The following is a 15465-nucleotide window of genomic DNA, read 5'->3' as shown; positions in this document are numbered from 1 at the left end:
CTCTCTAGCACTGTCTCGCAAGCACCTTTCATAGGACTAAATTCACTTTATTTTAAACTCTCTTCTGAGATATTCATATGAAATTCCAACATCATAGCAAAGGTCAGCCAGAATCATTATACCAAAGTGTAACAGAGTCTGGCACTAGGGGACTTTCACTCTAGAATGTGTTGGGATCGAAGATGAAGCCTGGGAAAAACAACAGAATGCATAAAATGTGGAACTTCTTTTGTGAACAATATTTCAGACTTTAAGTACAGTAGGAATATAGACCTAAAGTGGCTAGACAAGTTCACTGTTCCAGATTCCTGTTAATAGGAAGACTGGTTAACTCTCTTGGAGCAAAGAATGAGCCCTGGCAATTCCTATCCCCAGCTCCATACAATAAATGTGACATTAGCAGGATAACTAGCAGAAACAGTAAACAGTATTAACATTCACAGTTGAAAGCCACAAAACAGGAACTTGTTCAATGTAGTACACAAGGCCCTTCCAGTCAAACAACACTGTGCTAATGACTTGCATTTTTGCATGACAAATCATGCTATTTCAACAGCCAAACTCCACAGCACACAGCCTTCAAGAGCAGGTACCAAGGCAACCAGGCTGATGCCACTGTGTGGGTAGTTAAGGGGAACTGGAAGGGAAACAGCATTTTGACAAAAATCCGAGAAGTTATTTCAAAATGCTTTCTGTATTCTTTTTAAAGTTATTTCAAATGACAGAAGACTACATTAGATTCAGCTCTCTAACATTCCTACTAAACATGAAAGAGACTATTTACTAAAAGAAGACTTACAAGACTTCTAAAGTTTCACATGTTTTTCTGAAAGGCGAAATGTTGTGCTGAAAATAACATTTACTCCATTGCTCTGTGTAGCAAATATAGGGGTTTTACTGGGATCCCTAGGAGTCAGATGATGGTCCCTGCGAAGTGTTCCCAGTGTATCAGCTGAGAATCCAAGAAACATACTGTGCAACAGACCTTTGGAAAGTATCCTTTTTGGAACAAAAAGAATTAATGTGATGTAAAGTAGTTTAATATCAAAGAAGTTTTAACAGAACAGGCAGTATTATGGGCTTAGAGGATCAGAAGTCCAATTTATCTTGAAATATATTACACGTTTTACCAACCTCAACCCCTCCCGTGGGATTCTCAATTACACAAGAATTCAACAAAGCATTGTCTCTTTGAAGGGTCCCTATCAGACCGAAATCTAGTTAACTTAGGTGTTGAGAAAAGATCCCCTTTGTACCTTTGAAACTGCCATGCTTTGTAGCTGAATACATACTAGAAACAGTAAAACCAATTTTAAGTATCATGAAACACATAAAAAGAGCAAAAAACAATAAATAATGCATTTTCCCTGATTGCTTCTGATTATAGTACTCTTACCTACACCTTACCTTACACCTCTAACAGAATAGACAAAATACTTGCTAACAGAAACATCATTATTATGCTAATAGTATTTAGGATCAGAACCCAGTCAACATGAGGACAGGCTACACATACACTGTAGTCATATGAGAAGCAATAATAGCATTAGCATGTTTTAAAAATAAAAGAATGCATGTTGTAAAATAAGATGAAATTAGAATCTTGGGACATTTGTCAAGAACTACATTAATATAAGTAAATTAATTCCTGTGATGTAAATCTAAATGACTGGCTATAGAAAATATTGGTCTGGGTATAAGGAAATTTTGCAGTTCTTATCTCATCCCATACACTTAACTCTCATAAACTAATCCATGGAAGTAGTCAGGTTGCTAAAGATAAAAACTTTGTTTTATCTTAAACTAAGCCTGAAATAATAAATAGACTGATATTTGTCATTAAGTAACACAATTAGAATATTCACAAATTTTCAAAAATACTTTTCCTTATATAAATAAGCTGACTGTGATCTACCTTGTCAAGTGCATTTCTTTTTATTATTCCTCAACCAGTAACAACCATATCAGCAGTCCTGGAAAACATGATCTTTTGTCTGCTCATCGAGAATTTTAATACAGCTCCTTATTCTCTAACACCAGGTTTTCCTTAGTTTCAAAACAAGAAAGAGGTAGTTTTTAAAACTGCAAGGTACTGATTAGTTGTTCCAGTGCTAAGAAGCTGGTGTCCGGATAGTCCCAAGATGTTCAGGCCTCCAGCAAGCACCAGAGGGCCAAACTTGCAGACATGAACAGCGTTTGACATTGTTGTCTTATGACACAGGAAGAGCATAGCAATAATTTACACAGCAAGAAGAAAAGTTTAGCATTCACTTGCAATACACTTAAAAAAAAAAAAGTACCTTTTGTGAAATAAGTGATTTCTATGTTTTCACATGCCTGATATGATCAGCTAAGTAAACTGCTATTTTTGTTAATATTAACTTGAATAAATAACTGCAGTAACTGCTTTGAGTAATACTATATTCATTCACAAATTCTAGATCCATTTCTAAAGCATTATCTGAAATGTCTTTCTGTGATGAAAATACTTAGACTTTTGGCAGTATTTCTCCCCAAAACGTTCTTGAACTTTTCTATTTAAAGCCAATACTTTATTCCTAGTATTTCACTAGCAATTTCACTGTTTAAAAAAAAAAAACGATGAAAAGAATTACTTAGCCATTCTGAGGAACAAAAATGTTTCACCCTCCTTAAAAGGAAACACAGCTACTTATCCCATGAAGATATATTTTTAAAAGCTTGAATTTTCCATTTTTCAAGTATGCATCTTACTTCCTAATTAGAATGTTAGAACTAGAACAGTATTGAATCATATACTTCAATGCCATATGATTCGAACATTCAGTTTTGGAAAAATAGGATAATTAAAAAAGCATCCCTAGAAATCACTCATCTTCCTATATGCCTAAGTAAGAGTGAACACTATGCGTGTATACACGTGTGTGTTGGGGCAAAGTAATTAAAAAAGTCAACATTAGAATGGGGGTTTTAAAATAGTGCCATTTTCTTTTATATGAAAAAAAACCCAAACCTAAAGGTAAATTACAGTTTCTGTGCAGCTATTTACATGCGACTAGAACTTTGTGAATAATTCTGCACCATACAGTACTCTTACTCTGCTGACTCCACTAACAGAATCTTTTATATGATCCACCTAGATGACCATGCAATGAACTTAAAACCTCATCGTTGATCTTACTAATTGCATTTGCCACTTCACATGGTTCCTTGTTCTGCTCAGCTTTCTTTCCAAACACCATTCCAATTGTTAAATGGTCAGAATACACAAAGTGACAGATTTAGTGCTTCCTTGGTAATTTATATAACTGACTGCAACTCTGTTGTTGCAATGAATCATGATTTATTTGTCTCACAATGCAGCACATAACCTTTTAAATGCTAGGGAAAAAAATGCCAGCGCCTCTTTAAAGTTTATATATGACTGCCCACCACATTCCTCATGAACAGGGTTTTGAGAGACAAATGATAAAAAACAAGCTGTGAATTCCACCCACCTACTCCCGACCATTTCCTGCATTCATCATCCACACATACTGTATTTACAGACAAGCATCCTCATCAAGAGAACCAATACACTGTTCTAGTCTCCTCATTTCCTCTTGGGCAAGAGTATTTATTTTCTTAAATTAAAATAAGTATTCTCTGCTAAATGTGGTAATACTGATCTCCACTAGCCCTCACATAGACTCATGCCATACTGAACCACATCAGGTGAAGTTTACAGAAGACTAAACAATTTTGTTTATTGCTATATTTTGATCCCTATACTGTCCATGGCCTTTTCTCGTATCTTACTTTCCATAATTTCTTCTGCACTTGCTTCCATAAGCTCAATTACTTTTTAATTTGGATTACCAGGCCCCCACCCCCTCACCTCCTTCAAATATACTCTTTTACCCTGGTGTTTATATTGTGCCCATCTCCCTGGTAAATGAACACGTAATGATTTCACCTTTGTCCACTAGTGCTCAAGCTACTAACGTTCATAAGCCAGTCAAAAGCCTTCAGCATCTTTAAATAAGAGAATGAAATGAGAGGGGGAAGTTTGTTTACTTTAAACACCAATTCCTCCAATTAATGCAAATAAGCACCTGCTCATTGAAAAGTTATTTAGTGAATATGCACAGCCCAAAGTATTTGCATAGTTCTCCTTACCTTTTAATTCCATTCTAAAAATTTAGGAGGAAGACCTTGGGCAGCAAATAAAATTGTTTTTTTTCTATGAAATGTGACTATCAAATTAGTACTTGATTCATCAGAGTACAACACTTGCACACCACCTTTTATTTGTGGTTGTCAAAGCTGTCTGCAAAGGAGTATTTCTCTAAATTGTCCCTAGTTTGCAGAAAGGAAAACCGAGCTGCAGAGATTAAGTGACTTTTTCTAATCATTCAGTAAACTCATGCTTGCCTGTGGTCTTGTCCTATGTGGTCTCAAGGAAGTCTTCTAAAGCCTAGTCCAATACTCTGTTAGATGTTTGCTAGATGTTTAACAAATAAGCAGAACATTTTTTACACAAATATGCTTGCAAGTTGCAGTAGTGTAACATTCTCTGGAAAAAAAAGCCCCAAATCTGAGATATTTTAAGTATTTGATGTACTTATGGCACTGTGCATGGCATAGACTACAAAGAAATTAACAGAAACAACAGATCATTACTGAATCAGTTAATGAACTTCCTGAATATGATTATAAAGTGAAACATCAGGTAATCAATCCATGAATACAGAAGTATAATTTATAGAAGTGCAGCTGAGTAGCAAAGAACATAAGTGACAAGCATTTCATTGTGTCAGTGTACCTCATCCTGATCAGGTAGGTCAAAATTACAAACCCCTTTTCTGCCAGATCGTGGTACTGTTCTGTAGTGCAAACAAATGATAGCTAAAAACAAGAAATGCCTATTCTGAATTTGGTAGGTCAGTGCAAGATAAACACAAAGAGCACTGAGGGCAATGATTGTAAAACCATCTGAAGCGAATTTGCTGTCATGACTAAGACAGCAGTATGTTTAGAACATCTATATAGACACAAAAGGTGCTCAGACTCAGTGCAACATTTAATTTGCACTTCCAGGAAAAATCCGAAGTTATAATTTAGCAATCTACAGAAAAGAAGATTCACAGATATTGCACACTTCTGAAACATTACTGCAGTTTAAGACGACTAAACATGACCTGTGACAAAAAGCTAAAAAAAGCGTACATCATAGAGTTTAAAACACGAACATCTGAAACGAAGGAGATGAGAGCAACTTTCATTCACCAGTGATGAGAAGAATCATCAACATCCTGTAGTCTGCTACATTGATAAAAGTGAAAAAAAGAAAAAAAAACTCACAGTAGGTGAACAAACAGAGCCAAAGCAAACATATTTCTTTCTTCACCCTGTAGAAAAAAGCAGATGCTTTTCCTGTGCTGTTTAGAACAAAATGCTTAGCAACATCACATATAATACAAAGTATATATCGTAGACTATCACATTTATGCACAGGGATACCAATACTGAATCCTCTAGTGGTCTGAAGCAAGCTTTTTGACAACAAATAATTTTGCTGTATCACATGTCAGCTCAGGCACTATTGTACTTGGTTTTAAGAAATACGGTTTGGAAGGAACTATTACAAACAAGGAAGCATTCTGACCTAACAGCCCACAACAACAGGAAACAAGGTAAAATACCTACGTAACAGATGTTTCAACAACAGGTAAGTGATGCTGCTGTTATTATTCCCAATGAAAGTATTTTAAAGGATGTCATGACAAAGACCTTTAAACCAAGTTCAGGCTTGGTACAAACTGGCACAACTTCTGGTGAAGTTAATGCTCCTCACAGAAAATGAAGTACTGAAACACAAATTCATCAAAACTGAAATATTTAAGTTTCAAAGCAAAACTCTCACCTGCTAGGTTGAAAAAAGCTACTTTTAATCTTATACAAATGTCAGATATCACAGATTCAGAGTACATCAACCAGTTTCACTGTTTTAAATGAAAGAGCTGTCAACTCAGTAAAAATGATAGGCTACTGAAACAGAAAAACAAAAAATTCCTCTGATTAAGCCATATTTTACTCCAGTTGACCGAACTTCCATTTTTACACACAGAGTCACAGAGAGCCACACCTACTGCTGTCATTTCTGCTTAATGTAATTTTTGCTGATCCAAATAGTGTTTTCAGCACTCTTGAGTGTTTTCTGACACTCAGTCAGAGACAAGGATAATGTTGCAGAGCCAATACTCAATATATGCTATACAAAACAGGATATGCTGTACAAATTGGCAGTCAGGTGGACAAATACACAAGGAATACACAACATGTAAAAATCTAACAAAGCCAAATATGCAACATCTTCTGGTCCCTCCCACATATCAGTAAGAGTGAAACAGAGTGATTGTTTTGGGGACGAATGTAAATGTTAGCAGCAATGATGACCTCAACATAAGCATTTTTTAAAACTTAACAACTGGTTTTGTTTTAGAGGGAACAGTGCATCATAATCATAACTATTCAAATAAATAAACTATTGTCTACAAACTTACCTAGTTCCGGGGGTAGCACAGTAAGACGATTTCCCTGGATATGAAGTTCCTTAAGCTGAGTGAGCTCACCAATTTCTTTAGGCAGTGAAATCAGGTCATTGTCTCGAAGACTCAGCTAAGAGAGAATATAAAGTAGTCAGAACAATTTTTGGTTATCACAGAGCAGCCTAAAACAGAACCCTGCTCTGTCTACCCCATCCTTCCCTCAAATGCTCAATTCTTCCAAATTATTTACAAGTGTCTCCTGATAAATAAGAAACAGTACCAGGTGTAGTGGTCTATTCCTGCAAACATACCTTACGACTTCTCAAATTGACTAGATTCTATTCCTACAAGCGTTGTGAAAGTGAATTGATTTTCCAAGAATTTAGATAAATTACTTACTATCTGCAACTTTGTGAGCTTCCCAATATCTGGCGGCAGGATTTCAAAATCGTTGTCACTTAGATAGAGTGCACGCAGGGTGGCTGCAAATTAAATAGCAATATATAAACAGGGTGACATATAACCCAAACATTTGAGGTCTGATCAATAAAAAGGAGTCAGGTTTGATTAATAACCCTGACTTGGTGAAAGGCCTTTGACACACTCAGGGCACACAATAATAACAAGCAGGTCAAACTTAGATTTACTGGCTTATTGTATTGTTGGTGAGTTCAGGAAAACATCTATATTCAAAAGAACTGACACAATTAACAATTTCTACAATAGTAGACTCTGGCAGGTTCTGGCACATAGTTTCAATGCTCAGCTATCAGGATAGAGTGATTACTCTTTATTACCCCCGATTCTTATTTATTACCCCAATTTGCATCCTGAATAAGCAAAAAACAGATGAGTTTTTTTAGACTAATGAATACCTACATTTAACACTACAGAAAGCACATTCTAACACTGGGGAGAGACCTTAAAAGAGAGTAAGTACTCAGTACAGCAGACTCAAATTGTATCATTTGTAATTTTCACACTTCGTCTGTGAAATTCAGAGAGAAAAAGGATGACCTAGCACAATCATGTAGCTTGATTTTATTGAATGAGTGTACAGACAGTTTGCAAGAAAATTTAAATGAAGACATATAAAGGCAGGCAGAGGGAAGGAGGGCAGCCAGGTGAGAAAACCTTCTCTCCTCTAGAGAAAAATCCCATTTCTCTTACGCAGTTTCTGCCTCTTCTTTTCATATAATTACATGAGAGCATATTTACTAATGATCATTTTAAGATTTCTCACTGTCTAGTTAGTCATGAAGTCTTTCACAGACTGCAGCATTCCTTCCCCTCCCCTCACCTGCCCTGAAGTCACTTCAGCATAGTACACTGAAAAAATCTGAAAGGTAGAAAAATCACTGAAAGCTTAAAAAAAGTCAGAATTTAAGTTGCTTAGGCAACCCTCTATCAGTCCTCCTGCACATATGTGTTACAATGCACTTTTTTTTTTTTTTTTTTTTTAACTACATGAGCATGCTCTTTAATACACACAGGTCAGTTCAGTTCCACCATTCCAGTGCCAAGCTCTGTAACCTTAGCATATTTTTAACACATTGGACACTTGAAACACTACAAGTTTTTAAATTTGTTAAGATAACAAACTATCAAGAACCCAATTATTTTCAGAATCAACACACAACAGTTACACTATTTACTGCCCCCTAAGGCTTTTCAGCTTCCATAAAGTTTTAACTAAGTATGAGACACAAAGAAATATTACTCAAAAGAAAACTAATATACCATTACTAACCAAATCTTCTCATGTCCAGTAGTGTCAGGTGACTGTATATCAATGATACATATTGCTGAGCTACATAGAAATATTCAAGAGGATCCAAGAAGAGAAACATAAATATCTGAAAAATTCTGTTGGAGTTTGGCTCTATCGAATAAATTTTGCCTGCAGAAAGCTAAAGATCATATGCAGAAGATTTACAGATTAAAAAAAAAAAAAAAAGAAAAAGGTTTCTTACTCAGATAGAAGAAGTTTCCAGGTAGAGAATTTTCATTTAAGTTGTTATAAGTCAAGTCAAGAACCTCCAGAGCAGGTAAAGAGCCAAATCCTCTAGGTAAGGTATTTAATCTGTTCATGCTGTAAGTGAAGGAAGAACAGAGTATGACATCAGAATTCATTTCATTAGGTAGGAATAATACAGGCAATGAGAGTCTTCCAAAAAATGTAATCTACACCAAACTTTGCTTTTTCATTTCTTTTTGAAAAGTGCTTGATGCTATAAGAGACTGAGAAAGCTTTTTGCAATGCAGACCTTTCTAATCTCTTGTTCCTATAATTATACCCAAACCTTATGCACTCAGAAGGGATCTAGTTTGTTTGGTCTATCAAACCACTGTACCTGAAACACAAAGCAAACATGGAGAGAAGCCACAGTGCTACGTTCAAGCTAAACAGCAGGCACTGAGCAAGCTGGTCCTTGATAGGTTGCCTATATCCTCTTGCTACACTATATATTACCTTTTTGCATCTCAACATCTTGACCATCTGCCAGTTTCCCCATACCATATAGTTCTTCACCATAGTACCAAAATACAAAGACGATTACTTCCAACTGTATGTTCCTTGTGTTCATTGTTTAAACATTTCTCAAATCCCTTCCCAAGATCAGTAAATTCTTATCATCAGGAAAATTTTTATCATTAGGTATCATTAGGTGCCCACAGAGCAAGAAATAAATGCCAGTTCTCTGGCTGATGAGGCTTAGTCTAAATATAGCTACACCTTGAAGCAATCTTAGATGGCTTAGGACAGCAGTTCTCAACAGCAACAGCCAGAGGAAACTAAAAGAACAGAAGGAAAAGGGTTTTCTGATAACTTCGAGAAGACAGCTAAAGAAAAGACAGTAACTTTTATCTGAACTCGAAAGACTTGAAGGAGAAGGTCCAGACAGACCCTAGAGCTGTTGCAAAGAAAAAGGCAGCCAAGGAGATGGAAACAATATTCGTATCACCTTACTTTCAACATACAAATAGAGCTCTGGATGCTCATAATAGGAATGATAGAGCACCAACAGCTCAAAATTCTGTTATCTCCAGTACATATATGCCAAATATGCAGCTTGCTTGCATGATTCCTGCTTGTCACCTGTGTCTGAAAGTGCACAAAAATGCTAAATAGCAACAGCCACAACTGAAGTCTACAGGAGATGTAATGTGAACATAGAAAATACAGTTTAACACTAAACTGAAAATTTGTCAAAGCTGGATACGCAAAATTAGCAAAGACATTTTGCTTTAATCTCTATGGCCTTCCATCCCACAAGTAGTGCTTGTCAAACATTTGGTTATACTATGTGATAAATACTATGAAGGACATCCATAGGAAAATGAATAACCCCATCCTCTTAAAAGTCTTTTGGATATTGTGAATCAAAAGCAATCTCTATACAAAGCATGGTGACTACACATCCATAGGAGCTAAGGCAGAAGTATACGCATCTTTTCTTATCCTGACTCTTTGCTACTAACCTTATCTCACCTCTCCCATTTTTTTTTTTTTTTTTTTTTTTTTTTTCCAAATCAGCCAGCTCTGCTGGGACAGGAAACTGCAGTGATCAGTTCTCTGAAGTTAAGTTCTGGATAAGATCTTCTTTGTCCTCAACTCCTGATGAGTGAGGCATAGATTCAGGGAGAATCCATCACCTTTTGGATCTATGACTTACATGTTCTTCCCACCAGAAGCCTAACTTCAGAAGGAGGCACAAAGCTTTGTCACACAGAATATGCTGTAAAAGGAGAGTGAATCCCTAGGATACTAGGGAGCTGTAGGTTCAAATCTCGCCAAAATAAAGAGGAGCTAAAACATCCCATATCTTGGGCATATGCTCTAAATAGTGAAAGAAAGGGGTTCTGTAGATGCTATCTCAGGTGGGTCCTGGCTCCTGGCTGCAGCAGTCCAGTTTCCCAGGAAGCACATGCACACTAGCTGGAAAGCTAGTCAACAACCCGTTATCACTACTGTCCTCCTCCCACAATACAGCTTTCCTTTCCCCCAGTGAAACCCACCACAGAGAGACTTAAACTTCACGCTGCCTGCCTCATCCTTACTTAGGAATGGGGAACTGAAAAATGAAGGTTTCAGAGCACAGCTGGAGGCCTGAGTCCATACATTCAGGATGGTGGCAATGTCAGGAGCAGCATCAGATGAGTGTAACTTTTATAGTCATAGTAATAAACACAGTAACTTGGGAACTGCAACACTAAGCTTTTAAAAGCCTCTGCTTAGGCATCTAGGGAAGTTTTTAACCTTAAAATAAAAATACTTAAGTGATTTACTCTTTTTAGGCATATATCATCAGTAGGTTGTTCTGCATTGCTCCAAGTCCCTGTTTAAATGGTCTAAATACAATTCAACATATAACCGTACCTTTGTTTTGAAACTGTAAGTTAGTTACCTCATTCCTATGTTTGTGCATGTACACTGTTTCTGAGAGCAGCAGTATTTAAGATCACAAAACAAAGATTAACAAATACCAACGTAATCTCCACATACTGTTTATGAATCCAGATTTAACATAGTTTGTAGAGCAATACTGTAACAAGGCTGTATTTGTATGTGTAGACTGGCTTTACCATTAGCAAACCAGCTAGACCCTACTTTTACAAACTTATTCATGCAATTAAGACAGATCAGGTAATAAGAGTCATTAGTTAAACATTTGTAAAGTACCAAATCCCAGTGGAAGTCCACAGAATTCAAGTCTTAGTCTCACTGTCACAATTCTTCTGTAAAGAGCCTTGCTCATATTAACTATATATTCACGCAAGTAGGACTTGTCTTGCTGCACAGTGGGTCAATAGGTGGAAAGGTAAGGACATCTGTCCTAACAGGACATCCATTCAGTATTAGTTATACTAGTAGCTATTAAATTAGGGAAAAGACAACCTAGAGCATGTCTACCATTGCTTATGCAGACTTATCACTGCTTTAAAGCTGTCCTTTGCATCAAACAGAACTAACAAATGCAGCTCCTTTTTTTGCTAGTAACAGGAGTGAAGTTAATGGCACTGAATCTTGGCCTTCCCTTCTGTAAGCAGTGAATGGAAAAGAAAGTGCACTCCTACCCGTAATAGGCAGAATGGTATCTATTCTTCCATCTGGTGCTCTTTTCACGCTAAAGTCCCTGGCCAGCATTATGTAGAAGTTCAGTATTTGAACCTGTGCCAGAGAAACAGCATCATAGATGCTTTCCAGATTTTAATTTCAGTGCACTAGTACATTTTTCCTTTTCCTGCCTCACCACTAGACTCTACTGCCCCCAAGTCCTCCCAAAAAGTATTCTATGTTCCTATTCAAGTTTTTTCTCTCCTCCAAAGTAGAGTACAATTTTGATGCCTTGTGGGTACGTGCACCCACCACACACAATGCAAAAAAATGTTTTTTTTAAGCTATTAAGGCAGAGCAGCTTCCCCTTAGTTGACTCCACAAGCAAGCAAGACACCACAAGAATTTCTGAAGGAGACCCATTTTACAGCACTACACCTGGGTTGTAAATCCAGTGTCTGAGACACCTGGGGTGAGGAGGGGCAAGAAGGCAGAGCATTTAATCTACAAAATCTTAAACCATATGACACATGAAGGTAGCAACAGTGTTTCCAGACCCAAGCCCTAGGTATGTAACAAAATGTTCCAGGATGTCCAGTGGACTTCCACACTACAGAAAAGGAAAAAAAAAAAAAAAAAAAAGAAAAACAAGAAACATTGCAAAGATGAGTATTTGAACTGCACATCCACTTATCATTGGTTTTATTTATGGAAAGAGTTTAACCACCTCCTCCACATATAGCAGTGTTTTTTCATTGTGGACCTAACCCCCAAGATAAGCGCTGCTTTTCCAAGCAAACATTAGTTCATGATCAACTCCAAGTTGAAATGGATATTAGGATGTGCTAGAGATCTAAAGAGACCAAACAAAGACCAGAGACATTTGCAGAAGAGAGACCATCATGAAAACATTTATTTGCATTTCAGCAGTTCAGGATGCAATTCATTTATCAACACTTTACAAAGTTATTTGAAGCAGGAAACATAGGGTCTAGTCAAATTCATTTCAGATTCTATGATTCTACGATTTAAAAGAATTAGAAATCCTTCATCTAACTGAGGTGTCTCGATTAAAACGCAAATATTTATGTCTATGAGAAGCCTATGAAGCCAAAGCTTCCCTCTACCAATGCTTTCCTAGGTAGCTGCATTTTAGTACGTCCAATTAGTTCTGGAAAGGTTTGTTTTAGTTTTTCATTTTTATTTTTATTTTTTATTTTTCTAAAGTCTTTTACAACAATTGCATTTATAGTAAAGTACGACCAACTCTACTGGAATAAGATGCTTAAGCACAGTTAACAGGAGTGTTTCCAACTCATTCTGCTAGTATTCCCTTTTGGAATTCATATCAACACTGCGTTTAAAGATTTGCTATTTCTTTTTCAGATTCAATAGAAATTGAAGTTGCTTTAATCTCAAATTTGGAATTTTGGGATTGAAGTCCCAAATTAACATAAAAAAGCTGTAACAAATGTTTTTTTTTTTTTAAAAAAAAAAAAAAAGCAGAACACGAAACAGGGCCTAGCTCTTATGCAGTGACCACAGAATTGAGATAAGTTAAGAGATAAGGAAAATAAAATTCAACGCTTGTTAAATTTGGCTTCAGAATTAGATGAATGGGAGTTGCCGCTACTCCAAGTCTTGTTAGTATAACAAAGCAAGAAGTGCTTCATCACTTACGTATCTGATTACACAGGACACTATGGAGAGACTCTGAAGCCACAACTGCAGTTACGATAAACACTTTCAAAGACAATTTAATGGCAAAGAAAAAGAAACAAGTTTTAGATTCAGTTGCAGCAGCTAGTTTCACAGAATTTCTAGTACAGCAAATTTTTGCATTAAGATACGCACCCAAGATTTAGGTGTTTGAGCTTCTGAAGGCTGCTAATCTGCGTAGGCAGCTCCTCAATCTGGTTGTTGAAGAAGTTGAGCACTTCTATGTTTCTCAGGTCTGCGATGTTTGCTGGCACAGCTGTGAAAGAGTTTTTGCAGTGAAAGACTGTAATTACAGCAAGCAATCTAGACTGTAGTACCTAGTAGCACCTGTCTTTTATTCTGTTTGTATAATGGCTGACAGTAGTAAAAGGGTCCCAGAATACAGTAGTGGAATAAAAGTAGTTTATGTTCAAAAAGCCTTATATCTGGAATCTGTTTTCACTGCTGACAGCAATTGTTTCGTGTTCTTCAGAAAACGACTGTTAGTGTAAGATATTTTGACTAATAGAAAAGCCACTGCAGTGATGGACAAGTACCAATAGTTTCACAGACTAAAAAAAGGAAGAGGTATTTCTGCATCTGTATAGCACCAAGTATAAATATGATGCTCAAAAGAGCAGAGCCTAAGATATTTGGATGATTCCATTATTTAAGTCAAAACCCAGAGACCATACATCTAAATAATTGCAAGTTTTTATGAGGTGATGATTTTCTTTTATTTGTTGGTACGAGGCAACCTCCATCTTAGAAAGGAGTCAATAATGTTTACAAAGTAGAACATCATAGTATGTCACATTTACTAGATAAGCATAATTACACACATTGTTTACAATAATGGGATCCCTAACAAACATTCTAATTGCACTGCATAAATATTGCACTGCATAAATATTGCTCACTATTGAGGGTTATATTCATTGCAGGAGATGTTTAACATACTTTTTAAAGGTAAGTATGAATATTCAAAAGCCCTTACCTTGTGGTAGGTTCTAACTGGTCCATGCCTGTCTGTCACTCAATGATGTTAAGAATTACGTGCCTTTAGAAAGTAAAGGGTAATGTACTACGTCTGCTGTTTTAAATTATTCCCTAACTGAAGTTAACAGAGGACTTTAATTGACATAATTCAGCTGTTTCCAGCCTCAATATTTCACCAGAACAGTAATTACCGTTATTAAAATGTTTTCCTTTCAGAAATTAGACTTTATAATCTGACTTTGCTGAGATGAAATGAACAGGCAATCCATGTTTCTTCTCTTCTCACAGAGATATTGTGTTTATGTATGAATAAAAATTCAGAGTACTAGCAAATAAAGGCTTTAATTTGGTCCCAAAGCCTAAACAATTCAGAGCTAAATGCAATTCTCTTGAACTTGTACTGCTGATGCAATTAAATCCTGGTCTGAAGGTACTGGCCTTTTAACAGGATGAGAGATTTTACTCTCCTAGAAAAATCAGTTCAACTTAATGCCACAAGGTATGATAACTGTTATGCAGAGCTGGGTTGCAGGAACATGGAAACAAGAGCCCCACATTCAGTAGGGCAAACTTACCAAACCTACAGTCAGCTAGGTTGTCTGTCAGCTCTATTTCAATTACCTAGCCTGAACAGCATCACAACAAGATGATCAAGAAATTAAGAAGCTATAATCCAAGACATTAAAAGTTCTCAAAGCCAACTATAAAAAGTACATCTTATACCAAGGACAATACTACCATAACAAAGACAGAAAGTCTATGAAATTTCTCTAATCTTCCTGTGAGGCAAGATTGAAGAAACAGACTATGGAAACAACTCCTTTACTGCTATCCCAATACAAAGAAAGCCAGCAGCACATGACATGCACTTATCCAGTTGAATCAGTTAAGGGGCATCTTCTATTCAATCAATCCCATTCACAGTGGATTTAGTCACCTAAAGGCCTTTGCATTATGGCGATCACTGTTATGCATATGCAAAATTGTTCTGCATCTGTGAACAAACCACAAGGGAGAGGAGAGGGGAGAGTAGCAAATATCCTCCACGTGCTCTGATAGAGTTCAGAGCATAAGTGATAAAAAGCTGGACTGCATTACTGAGCTGATTTGTACCACTGACACTGTCTTCATGGACCAGCCATTTCAAACATTAGTCTAAATGATCTAACAGATTGTTTTCCACTAAGAATAAATGAATTC

The 15465-nt window shown here is 36.6% G+C and overlaps 1 protein-coding gene across 1 annotated transcript in view; it reads right to left on the bottom strand.

Annotated features, from left to right (window-relative positions):
- The window catches only part of RSU1 (Ras suppressor protein 1), a 108932-nt gene that overhangs the window by 72724 nt on the left and 20743 nt on the right, over window positions 1-15465 (bottom strand). Inside the window, exons 4-7 of the mRNA XM_062567722.1 lie at window positions 13423-13543; window positions 8483-8601; window positions 6909-6991; window positions 6525-6639 (exon numbers count right to left, since the gene is read on the bottom strand). Coding sequence (XP_062423706.1) covers window positions 6525-6639; window positions 6909-6991; window positions 8483-8601; window positions 13423-13543 — 438 coding nt within the window. The remainder of the gene's footprint in view (window positions 1-6524; window positions 6640-6908; window positions 6992-8482; window positions 8602-13422; window positions 13544-15465) is intronic.

The sequence above is a fragment of the Rhea pennata genome, chromosome 2 (assembly GCF_028389875.1).
Source record: "Rhea pennata isolate bPtePen1 chromosome 2, bPtePen1.pri, whole genome shotgun sequence".
NCBI lineage: Eukaryota > Metazoa > Chordata > Aves > Rheiformes > Rheidae > Rhea > Rhea pennata.
Note: the sequence above shows the minus strand (reverse complement) of the source record. Positions and strands in the feature narration are given on the sequence as shown.